This window comes from Chelonoidis abingdonii, chromosome 7 (genome assembly GCF_003597395.2).
Source record: "Chelonoidis abingdonii isolate Lonesome George chromosome 7, CheloAbing_2.0, whole genome shotgun sequence".
Classification (NCBI taxonomy): domain Eukaryota; kingdom Metazoa; phylum Chordata; order Testudines; family Testudinidae; genus Chelonoidis; species Chelonoidis abingdonii.
Window position 1 is genome coordinate 97,482,178 of NC_133775.1, and position 12,795 is coordinate 97,494,972.

At 39.8% G+C, this 12,795-nt stretch overlaps 1 protein-coding gene and 1 long non-coding RNA gene across 14 annotated transcripts in view; both read left to right on the forward strand.

Annotated features, from left to right (window-relative positions):
• The window catches only part of RAPGEF6 (Rap guanine nucleotide exchange factor 6), a 245,444-nt gene extending 239,514 nt beyond the window's left edge, over window positions 1–5,930 (forward strand). For 11 of the 13 annotated variants that reach the window (XM_032769151.2, XM_075068129.1, XM_032769146.2 and 8 more), the window contains 2 exons: window positions 2,960–3,271; window positions 5,077–5,930. In XM_032769151.2, the coding sequence (XP_032625042.1) occupies window positions 2,960–3,271; window positions 5,077–5,102 (338 nt within the window). In that variant the 3' untranslated portion in view covers window positions 5,103–5,930. The remainder of the gene's footprint in view (window positions 1–2,959; window positions 3,272–5,076) is intronic. The other 2 variants (XM_032769149.2, XM_032769152.2) reach the window with 1 other exon arrangement.
• Window positions 5,931–5,938: 8 nt separating this feature from the next.
• LOC116818331 (uncharacterized) lies at window positions 5,939–9,458 on the forward strand. Its single transcript, XR_004372144.2, has 2 exons — window positions 5,939–8,353; window positions 8,457–9,458. It is a non-coding gene; the product is annotated as an uncharacterized LOC116818331 (long non-coding RNA).
• The last annotated feature ends 3,337 nt before the right edge of the window (window positions 9,459–12,795 follow it).

A 12,795-nucleotide genomic window follows, 5' to 3' on the forward strand; every position in this document is an offset into this window, starting at 1 on the left:
TTGCTTCTATCCCACACAACCCTTATTGCTGCACATTTTCCTCTGCCAAGGAGGTCTGGATATGCCTCCTGTGAGAATCCACTGACACTGCTCCTTCCAGCAACCAGTAAGGGAGGAGGTTGACTAGTGATGCAAAAGGACTAAGCACACTGTGTCCGTAACACTTCTGTCTCAGGGAGCCCAGAAGCTTTGCAGATTCCCTTCATAGCATCACGTTGCACTGCCTGCTGTTAGATTGCTTAGCCGACTGACGTTTGCATACTACTGGAGAAAAACACTCTTTCTCCTCACATAAAATATGCCTTCCAAAGGCATATTTTATTAATGTGCACATGCTCTTTCAGTGACTTAGCGAGTAGGGTTTCCAAACAACCAAGACTAAAGGAGTTGGGTAGCAGACAAGATTAAACATGGAGTAAAACTTTCTAAAAAATTGCTGAAGTTAGGAGGTGAAACTGAAACCCGATTTAATTCCTGAGCAGTTTGCTGGAGGGACTTACTTTATCATCATAAAGTAATTGCCTGAGCAGACTTATCCTTATGTCACATATAGGGTGGAGACCTTCTCTTTTTCTGGCTCTGTGGAAAAAGTAAGCTTGTCTAAGAAAGTTTTTGCAACCCCCCTCCAATGTACTTTGTATGCATTTCCTTCCAGCACATGCATACACACCCTGTCCTAGCCTAGTAACATATCCTAACTACTAGTGCACTCTTCATCAGCTCTGACATTCTGGCATGTGAGCCACTCAATGCAGTCTTGTTTATCTCTTACTAGGGTGACCAGACAGCAAATGTGAAAAATCGTGATGGGGAGGGGGGTGTTAATAGGAGTCTATATAAGAAAAAGACCCAAAAATCAGGACTGTCCCTATAAAATCGGGACATCTGGTCACTCTATTTCTTATTCCTTTCTCTCTTGTTTCCAATTCTGTTTATGTACCGCATCGCACACTTTTCCTTGCATGCAGCCATGTTGCTGAATTATATGTATTCATTGTTGAGAAGCATTCGGCTACATAGTTCAACAGAACGTGCACTGCATCCTATTGAGTGAAGTGGAAAAATTGGTGGATGTGGATCTTGGGTCACAAGTAGATGTTTCATTTTGAAAACCCTTCATCCACACTTCATCATATACATCACATCAAAGATATTCTAGTTTTAGTTCACCGTTTGTTTAGTCTGTTCTGAGGTAGGAAGATGGTTTGAGATGAGACTTTTGAAAGAAGAGAAGATCTCAGTGGGAACAGGACAGAATAAGGGAGTCTCTTAAGGCAAAGGATCGAGTCAGTAGAACTCGTACTTAATTTCTCGTGAAAAGCCATTAAACAGTCAGTGTCTCTAAACACTTTTCACACAAGGAACTCATGCGCTTTTAAAATGCTCATTAATAGGATTGTTTTACATGCAGAATGGGAGTGAAGGTATTGAACCTTTTCTTACATGGTATCTTAGTGTCCTGGTTTCTAAGTGATTTATATTGTGAGAAGTTACAAGAATAATGGAGATGTAACGGTGTGGATGCCAGTATTGGTGATACATCCTACTCTACCAGTGGATGGCACTCTCTCACAGTCAATATTCGTAGATAGAGGCACCTTTGGGAATATAATAGATAAGAAAATTAAAGTAACAGTAATAATATTTTGCATTCAAATGTTTCTTCTTCAGAGCGCTTTACAAATATCTGAGTAAAACATGCCAGATATCTGATAGTTTCTACTTTTTTCCCCTTAAATGAGGGGGATGTTCACACCTTGCACTTGCTGTAGGGATATTCGCTTTCCTTTTTATCTGTTTAATAACCACCATTCACGCAAGTGAGGATGTCTGGTTGGGACTTCCTGTTCCTTTGGAGCCAGAGAGCCCAACTCATTCATTGGTTGGTGGCATTTCTCTTGAGGTGCTTGAAGACATTTGCTGCAGAAGATGTTTGCTGCATCTAAGACATCCTCTTTTATCTTGAAATTCATGAACTGGTCCCTGATTCCCACACATGGTTGTTGGAATAGCACTATCACTGATCTTTTTCAAGTAAAATGTTAAGGCATGTTTGATACTGATTTCGTGAAAGATAAGAGCCATTTTATTTATAACCCTTGAGTTAGTCAATATACTTCACAGAACCTAGGGGTCACCCAATGAAATTAAGAGGCAGCAGATTTAAAACAAACAAAAAGAATTACTGTACTTCTTCACAGAATGCACAGTCAGCCTGTGGAACTTTCCATGGGATGTTTGTGAAGCCAAAAATAGTATGTACAATCTGTCTTCTTAGTGAGAGCTTCATACAGAGCTTTTGATTTCTTCCTGCAGCATAGATAAGTGTAGAATATGTACTAGTGTCATACGCATATCAGCAAGTGTAATAGAATCTTGTTGCAATAAAGTCAGTTGTTTAAAGAACTTCTCTTTTGGTTCATGAACAGGACTGGAAGTCAAGAGGTCTGCTTTCTATGCCTGACTCCACCACAAACTAGTTGTGACACTGGACAAATTCAGTTAACCTCTCTTGTATTTCAGTTTCCCAGCCTGAAGAATGGAGGTGAAGAATATTTACCTCCCAAGATTACTGCAAGGATAATTGCATTAATATTTGTAGAGCGCTGTGAAATCCTGTGATGGATGTTGCTATAGAAGTGCAGAGTATTATAGCTACTGTAATTGTAATCGGAGTATTTCAATGCATTTAAATAACATGAGACCATAGTTCAATTGAACTTCAATTGGCTTTTCACCATATGAGTTCAGTCATTTTGCTATTACAGTGACTTTTCAAAATAAGTATAAAATGTAAGTTAAAAGCATAAAATCTGCTGCTGCTGTTATAACCAGTGTTTCTGCATTTGCCTTTTGTTATCAGTTTCTATTTTGTCATTATAACACTTCAGGATTTTTTTAATGTTTTGTTTCCTTTGTTTTCTTCATTAACATTTCCATTGCTTATTTCTTGTACCAGTGTACTGTGTCACCTCACCTAAGAAGGACGATAGGTATAGGGAGCCTCCGCCCACCCCTCCAGGATATATGGGGATTTCTTTAGCGGACATAAAGGAAGGATCACCCCATCACCCACACTTAAAGCCTCCAGACTATAGTGTGGCAGTGCAGAGGTCAAAGATGCTACATAGTGACCTCTCTAGACTTTCATCAGCTTCTCTCAGTAGTGAACCAGTGGCCTGTATTTCATCGAAGATGCCTCAATGGCATAAACGGCAACCGTCCCATCCTAAACTAGCAGATATGACTGACGCAGATAGTGAAGAGGATGGTATGTTAACTAACTTGATAGATGTTAAATGAACTGCTATGTAAATCAAGTCTCAGTACTGTGCTAAGTGTTACCTCAGAGTGATGTTCTTGAGTTGTTCTCAGTAATCCTTTGAGATGTAAACTGGTTTTAAAGAAAATGTTTATGTTCAAATTAAGTGTGCCTTTGTGTTTCTAAAAGCACATGTCACTGAATGGGTTCTTTATCAAAATGTGTGAGATCTACAAAAGTGTAATTAAGATACTCTTAATCAGGGGTTCTCAAAATGTGGGTCGGGACCCCAAAGTTGGTCATGACCCTGTTCTAATGGAGTCGCCGGGGCTGAAGCCAAAGCCCAAGGACGTCAGCCCTGGGCAATGGGGCTCAGGTTACAGGCCCTCCATCTGGGGCTGAAACCCTTGGGTTTCAGCTTTGGCCTCCCCACCCAGGGTGGAGGGGCTCAGGTGGGTTCAGGCTTTGGTTCCCCCTCCTGCGGTCATGTAGTAATTTTTGTTGTCAGAAGGAGGTCGCGGATCAATGAAGTTTGAGAACCCCTGGGCTAGATCCTATACAGTGCTATCTTCCTCTTCAATTCTATATCTTTTATTTGAGCAATTCTGATGCCTTAAAAGGACACTGTCAGATTAAAAATTATATGTAAAAAATACCATCTTGCATTATTAATTCTTGCAGAATATTTGAAATCCTAATTATGATTCACTTCTTTGCATTTCTCTCAATCTGGACAGTGGAAACAAGGTAGTTCCACTTTTAGTTTTTCTTCCATTTCTGGTTGGTTTACATTGTAGTTGTCATGTGCAAATGTTGCAAGAGAATGTTTTAAAGCATTTTTGGAACAAGATAAATTAATGGAAACTTTTTTTGTTGCTCTTAGATTTTGTAGAAGTTTGTTTTTACAAAATTTGAACTTTGGGCCAAACTTGATCTGACAGTGCCGCCTTAAACTAAATTCTTCTACATCCTTGTTTGAAGTGACTATCAATACTGCCATAAACAATCCTTGCTGCTTTCACAATATATATGTAAAGTGTTATGCTTCAGAAAGCTGTTCCTGTATTGTAAAAGATCACTCTATACTAATGTATTGGTGCCATTCTTTCAATCTCCCAATGTGTTATGCATTAGTATTACCTATCCTTTCCCCCCCACCCCCGTCAATGAACTGAAGCTTTTGAATTAGAATATAGTACTGACTTGCTTGAATTTCCAACATGCATTTAGAATCAAAGCCTTTGTGATATAAGGCAATCCTATTTTTGCATTGCATGGTATTAGATCATTCTGTAGTGTATATTATTCTTGTATACCATGATTCCAACTCATGAGCTATGAAATGAAAAAAATGATACAAAGAGGCCAAGCAACATTTTATTCCAAATGTTCGCAATGAAACTTATTGTACAGTTCTAGATATTTTTCCTCTTTAGTTTTAAAATGCTTGGATAACTTTTATCATTTCATAAAATTGCTGGCTCCTTCCCTGTCCCATTCTGCATGGTTTGGAGTCATTGGAATGCATTTTCCAGTGCATTTAAAGTAATATTTTGAGAATACGGAATTTTGTCTGTTTTTCCATGTATCTTCATCAAATGGCTAAGAAACATGTAGGATGGTAGAGGAACTTTTTGAATAAGGATATTTATTTCATTCTGGTCATTAGATTCTGAAAGCATTACATGGCAGTACAATCTCCACAGAATCACTAGAAGTAAACAGTGGGGCTTGGTCAACATATTGAATAATGTGCTGTATGTTCATGGAAGACGTCTGACGTAACAATTTACAATGTTTTTCTTCTTTTACAGAAGATGAACAAGTATCAGCAGTCTAACCATTGGGCTATCTATGAAAACCACTTCAAATCACAGGGGACGTGGGAATATGAACCATATGATTGTTAGCTAATGCTGACAACTTGCTGCTACTAACCTCAAAAGTTGTATTTGCCTCAGTCGTGGACAATATGAACCTGGCTGGATTATAAATCTCTCTAACTTACTTCACTCTACCACAGTCAGCTACCACAGCCTAAGAAAACTATTTATGCCTGTGATATAAATACCAGTTTCCAAGGAGTACAGACTACCTGAGGACTGAAATCAGTATGATGAGAAGGACCAATCTTAGTACATTGGGACCACCAATTGTCAAGAACCACTTGAAACTTGGAAGCATTCTTCTGTATAATACCTTGTAATCCTTTTGGTAGATTTCAGTGATATATTTTCCACATGACCATTATAATTCTAAAATTAAGAATGTTATTTTACATACTTAAGCAAAATTGGGAACGCTGCGGCAGTATCTGAAAAAGTTATTTATTTGGAGTTTATGGAGGGTTTTCTTTTATTTGTACTGGGAGTGCTCTGGTTGGCTAGTGTGAACACTGGCAAAGAAAATGGGTACTAGCTTAGATACATGTCAGTATTCTTTGTGCTATTGAAACAGACAGGTAACAGGCCTAACAACTCCTTTAGAAATACCCAGATTTTGAGTGTGTACTTAATGTAAATAGAATAGAGGATTTGGAAGTTAATGTGCATACAGCAATGAAACACTGCCATCTCTTGGTCCTGCTCTAGAAAACCCTGAAAAATATGTCTTTAACTATCAGCCTGCTGGGAAAATAACTGGAGTTCTTCTCCCACATTCCCCCACATTAAAGGTTTTGAACATGGAGGCTGTAGTTCCTGTGAAATTATTTGGTATGTTCAAAACTTTCCAAGTAGGACTGTAAACAAATTTTCCACTGCATAGTGCAGCGTGTAAATCACATTGTTAGCAATAGAAAGTAAAATTAGTGCTCTGTGGTTTCTGTGATCATCCTGTATTTTTTTTTCTACTTGTACCAAAATTCAAATATTTTAGGTACTGGAATTATTTAAAAGGAAAATTGTTACCACTCCCATTATGGAGTAGATAGAAAATGTATTAATATAGCATTTTAACCATAGGCCATTGCACATAATACAGTAAATAAATACAAATTTTATATCAACACACGCCGTTATGGAATAATATTTGTGAAAGTGAACATTTGAGATATAGTACAATATAGTATTATGATTCTGAAAACCTACCGCATTCGTCTAATGAGTTAGATTAGAATGTTTCAAGTTTTAGAGTGAAATCCTGGCCCAGTTGTAATTAGTAGGGGTTTTTACTTGGATAGAACCAGGGTTCATGTTCTTTTTGTACAATTAGGGTAAGCTAAGTTGCTTGCTTTAATTTTACTTAGCCAACCAGAGCACATGGGGTAAAACTGGAAATACCTGCATTTTCTTTCTTGTTCTAGCACGGGATAACCCAATCAAATATTATAATTGGAGATGAATGTGTGGATCCATGTTTTAGCATTTTACTTGTAAATCTTAATGGGGATGTTTACAGACTAAGTTAGATAGATGTTTGTCATTTTACAGGTGCCTCAAAGAATTTATATATTACGTTATGAGGAGTTTTAAAAATTCTTTTTATTTTTTTTCCTGGTGTAGGGCAAATGCAGCATTTTCTAAAAAAAGACACAAGTACCAAAAACAACCCAAAGCCTTTGATGTGCATCACCCATATCTACTTAGGGCTGATGTTGACAAACATGAGAATGTGTTCGATCAAACTTTTGCTTGTGTTCATGTGTGTGCCAGATTTAATATTATCCTATGGCTGGATTGTACCCTGTATTGATCCTTGTATCCTGAAGTCCTAAATCAGTCAAGAGCAGTAATATGGGGAGAGACTGCCTAATTTATAATTAGTTGATTGACTATATGTTAGATTTTTTGGTATGAACATCTGAGAAGTAAATAGCTAAAAAATCATATTGAAAAACAGATTAGCTGTTTCTTAAAGGATACTTTCTTCTTCGTCAAGGCCTTAATGTTTACAATGAAGTTGTGTAGGCCTTAATGAATCAAGATTAATATAAGTGTCAAAATGGTCTAGGGCAAAATGATTACTTTCAGCATATATAATGTTAATTTCTTAATCTTTAAAATGATGTCTTGCAAGATATAAATTGCAAATTCTAGTAATCCCAGAGTAAATTGTAATTGTTTGTTAGCTTCTAAGCAGCGTGCACAATAGGCTTACCATTTTAATCAGAAAATCATGTGTTTTGTGCCAGATAAATTAAGTCCTAAGGTTTCAGCGACCTCAGATATTGATTTGTAGTTTATTTCAGCCTGTTGAACAAAGGTAAAGGATTAAGTCTTTGTTCTTGAGGTGACCTTTCTATCTAAGGGCCTGATACTGCTTCCACTGATGTCAGTCGGAAAACTCCCAATGACTCCCATGGGAGCTGGATTGGGGCCCTCATCTGGTATCCATTAAGCCAGCCATTTGATATTGATTACCCATTTAAACGTGGTGTTTGCACATCAACAGCATCAATCTGTTCAGCAGTACTTTTCAGGACATTGTTTTTAAAGTGAGTAAAAGTCTTGCTAATCATATTTTCCTATTAGACAGTACAACCAGTGTAAATAAATCATGCATAAACTATTGATAAATGAGCTACTTTTTCTGCTTCTTCTTGGACAGTGTGGCTTGCCTCTGCTTGTCCTTGCTGTGACTTCGTTTGGTTTTTAATTCAACTGATCACATTGATCGGGGACAATAGCCAAATGTAGTGTGTCTTGTATAGATTTGAAGAGACATTATCCCTTTTTTCAGCTTTGAAAATTGTGAATTAAGACTGCTTAATTCGGGTTTTACGTTTCATGTAAGTGGTATCTCATGGAACCAAAAAATGTGAGCTGACTTACCTGTACAGCACTCTATCCCTTTTGATTTCTTTCTCTTACACAGCCCTAACTTCTGCTGAGCAATTCATGTCCCCACTAATATTCTTCCTGCATTTACATTTTGTTGCTTGCTCTTTCACTAATTGTTTGTTTGCTCATAAGTGATGAGTGAAGGATTTGATTTGATTTGATTTTTTGCCTGCATTGTGATATTTCATTGTGCTATTAAAATCTCAACTTTCCAAATCATTCAGAAAGAACCTTCCAACCAATCGTAGTACCTTTAACTTAACTAACCTCCACATAATGAAATTAGACAACTGAGCTTCTGTTGTATTAAGTATCAGAGGGGTAGCCGTGTTAGTCTGGATCTGTAAAAGCAGCAGAGAATCCTGTGGCACCTTATAGACTAACAGACGTTTTGGAGCGTTCTGTTGTATTAGTTTGCCTGTCCCATAAATACAATTCAGTAAACTAAAGGAGAATTCCTTCAAATATTTGCAATATGCGAACTTTAAGTGTTGGACAATAAGAGGAGTTCAATGATCAGCAGTCATTACCAGAGTGGGAATATGAGGCCTTTTCTTAATCCAAACTCACTGAGTAGAGTCATTGGGGCCAGTGAGGCTTCTTACGTGGGAGATGATTACAGGGTGAGATTCATAGCTTCCTTCTAATTCTTACAGGTCATGATTATGTGATGTGCCGAATGCCATCCTTGCCCATTGAAGTCAATGGGAGATGGAGGTTGGCCAGCACTTCCAAGGTTGAGCCTATAGGAATCAACCTTTGCAGAAAGACTCTGCTTTCTGTCAATAATTCTCTTGCAAAAGATAAATCTGAAAAGTCTTTCTTCATTCTTTCTCTCTCAGATCATGTGATTGCAGACAACAATGCAAATATGTCATTTTAAGTTTTTATATAAATATTAGAATTAGTTTTTTAAAAAAGATATACTTATGACTGCCTTCAGAAAAACAGATTAGAAAAAAGGGATACTCTCTCTTTAGAAAAGCTTTATACATTTTATTTAAAAATGGGGAGAAAACCCCATCTGGAATTCCCAAGTCAGCTTTAGCTTATGTTGTGCTTTTTTGTTTTTATTTTTATTTTTATATACCTGGAATGCAGTTTAGCTTGGTATTAATAAAATTCTAAATATATGAGCATATTGGCAAAAACTGCACAGATGTAATGATATTCCAATAGCAATTGTACTGCACAAGTCAGTGATTGTAAAGTATTCCGTAACAAGCAATGTGTCTCCTATTTTTTGATACCTCTTACACTTATGTCTTTTAGAAAGACAGTGCCTCTGTATGCTTTTTGTATTTTTACTGAGTGATTGTAAATATTTGTTATATTTTTGGTTAAGAGAATGTTTAAAAGTACTGTTTATTATCCAATCTACTAATATGTTGGAATCAATAAACAATCTACATACATTCATTGTTTTAAGCTGGCCTTCTTTGATCATAAAAGTGTATAACCAAGCAAAGGATTCCACTGAGACAGAGTTCAGTCCTAGGGATATGCAAAGTGAGAAGTGGCATCACCTTCAGCCCTGGTGAGGAACAGCAATTGAGTGTTCCTGTTTTAAATAGGAATAAAAATAGGATAGAGCAATGGGAGCCTGGTTGGGGAAGGGAGGGATAGAGGAATTTAGCACCTTCAGTGTTGATCGGATTTTCTTGACAAAATGCTTAACCTTGGGTCTGCAGGCAGAGTAGCTGAGATTGAAACACAGAGCTCATTGCTGTTCTGCTGTATAACTTCTCCCCTCTTTCACAAATCGCACAAATCGGCAGGCAACTTTCCTGTGGCATTGGGAGGTGGTAAAATGTTGCTGCTGGGGCTGTAGAACAAGGGCCTGCAGCTCACATCAGGCCACCAGAAGTTTTGCCTCCAGCTATGACACAAGTTAACTTAGGTTCAGTTTTTCCCACTAAGGGCTTGTCTATACTTATGGCTAAATGGGCACTGCAGCGATTGATGCAGCTGTGTCGATTTAGCAGGTCTGGTGAAGACCCGCTAAATCAATGGGAGAGCACTCTTCCGTCAACTGTACTCCAGCTCCCCGAGAGGCGGAAGGTAAGTTGGCGGGACAGTGTCTCCCGTCGACACAGCGCGGTTGTGTAACTGAGGTAGAGTAACTTAGGTTGACTTACAGCTTTAGTGTAAACCAGTCCTAAATTTGTCTTCCCCTTTGAATTTGTATTTTTTTTCTTCACGAGAGTGACCTTCTTCCAGCCTCTAGCTCCCATCTCCCTCTCCTCAGCAGAAGCCCTGAGGCACTAACCCTCTGTATCCTCTGGTACAGCACCTCACTACCAGGTGACCCGCCCTCACAACCACGGAAGTGGTTCAGGAGGTGCTATACCTCTACAGCAACCTTTCAGGTGCAGCTATGGGCGAGCTGTGGCCTGTCTGCTTCCAACCAATCCTCATTTGCCCAGGGCATGTGGTTTTGGGGTCAGACAAGCACGTTGCCCCTATAAAGCTGCTATGGGAAAGTGTAACCAGGAGCACCAGTTTTGCAAATGAGGTACCTCACACAGTCTGCTCAGGGGTAAGTCTTACCTGTTCCCGAGGCACCATGTCCCAAAAGAAGCAAGTGCCCACTTAAGGAACTAATTTACGACTTTGATGAGTAAGTCACGTAAAATGGGGTCTCAGCCTTTCTCCTGTGTGGTGACTTCTAGCTGTGCTCTGCTTCAGACTCCCTTCCCCTCGGCCTGCAGAGAAATGCTCCTGGCTTTGCCCTACTGCTTCTGTGGAGCCTTGTCTGTCAGCATCAGAGTAGGGACTGCCCTCGGACTCTCACTCTGCCGGGGAAAAGGCTCTGTCTCTCCCAAGCAGGAAGGGATCCCCGCACCTCCCATTCCACAGACTAATCTCCATGCTAAAGGGAGCACTCCAGGCAGGCTGTGCCCACAACAGAAGTACATAAGGACTCCATTTCCTATGTACCTGCTCTAGCATGGGATTACAGCAGAGCAAGTGAGAGATGCCTCCCATGTACAAAACACCCTCTGTTTTACTTAGTCAAGGCCAAGTGGATGTACTGAAATGGGCACCAGACAGGTTGGAAAAGCAAACAGGCTTCCTTCCAGACTCCCAGAGCCTCCTACTGTGCACTTCCCAGGTATTTGCCCCTCTTCAGTTGCATAGCCCCCCCCGCCCCCCCCAGACTAGGACAAATAGTGTTTTACCTGTCTTCTGTAATAAACCACTGGTGGAAGCGCTGCATTTAGGGAATAGTGGTGCAAGTCTCCCTGCGCCCACCTGCCACTCCCCACACGTACTTCCCTTTGGAACAGGGGGGCGATGGCTCATAAGCTCAATGCCTCAGGAAGGCAAGAGGTTCCTTCACTGCATATTGTCAGAAAATAACCAATAAGACAAAACCCTTAACCAGTCAAAACAGAGGCAGGAAGGTCTAAAATGTACAGGAAAATATCTTCCCTCCTAAATCCTAATTCCTACAGCCACAGTCTCCTGTTCAAGATTCTGGTCAGCCTGGCTTTTTCCTCAAGATGGACGCTTCATTTGTTCTACTTATTCTTCTCATTGAGCTTGAAACACCAAGCGGCCCTTTCCTTGTTTTGAGATTGCACAGGAGGGCAAGTGGATTGTGTGGGTGGGTTTTCCCTCTCTGAGGCGAGAGTAAGTTGTGTCAGACTAACTTCCAGTGCTGCAAGCCACGTCTTTTTACACAAGCTGATGCAGTGTTGGATATTATTTATCTGTAATTATTATAACAGATAATACCTAAAAGTCCAGCTCATGGACCAGAATTCCACTGAGCAAGGTACAGGACAAAAAGACAGATGCTGCCCCAAGGCTAGATGTACCCAATCTGTCTGCACCATGGCTGAACATTCCCTGGGCCCTCTCTCTCCAGACAGGGGAAGCGCTCACACTGACTCACCCGTGAGGTCTTTCCTGGGGCTGAGAAGGAGCAGGCAGATTCCAAACTTTTCTGTGTTGATTCTTGCTCTGCACTCATCACATAGTATCTGAGCGCCTTCCAGAGCACATTGAGCGATGCAACGAGCATCTGTCACGTGTTTTCTCAGTCTAATCCCAGGGAAAGAAGTGGAGCTCTTTCCCGTCCCTACAGTGAATGTGTTCTGTTGTGAACCCTTTTTGCTTTTCAGACAGGAAGGCGATCCCGCTCCCTTTCCTCCTATGCTATTCAAGGTGACTCAGGAGAGGGCAGGAAAATCCTCAACAACCCCAGAGGGTCTCCACAAACAGGGTTTTTCGAGAAGTCCCCCTCCCACCTCAGGAATTGTGAAGACCACGTAAAAGACAAAAGGCCCAGACTCTGTTACATACAAGTGCCCATCCCTTGACTTGTTCCTGGAGAAGAGTTGTTTTAAATATAATAAATTAACGCGTCCACCACTTTCTTTGGGAAACTCTTGTACAGGTCAATAGGAGTCATTATAAAGAAAGCTCCTTTTCTCTTGATATTCAGTGTAAATTTCCCTTAATTTCATCCAGTTGTTTCTAATTATACCCCCTTTGTATGCTAAATAAATCCCTCCCTCCTGTTTCAGGTTGCTTATCCTGCTACAACCCTTTCTTTTGTCCTCTTGATGTGTAAGTGACACCAATTTACACTCATTTAAGCAACATATAACATACAAAACAGTTATGCTGCCTCTTCATTTCCCCCCTTTCATTTAGTTATTTATGGATCATCAGAATGCTTAAATTCACACTGAACCTTAAGAATAGGTAAATAATTTTCTAGACTTGAGGTTGTAACCATAG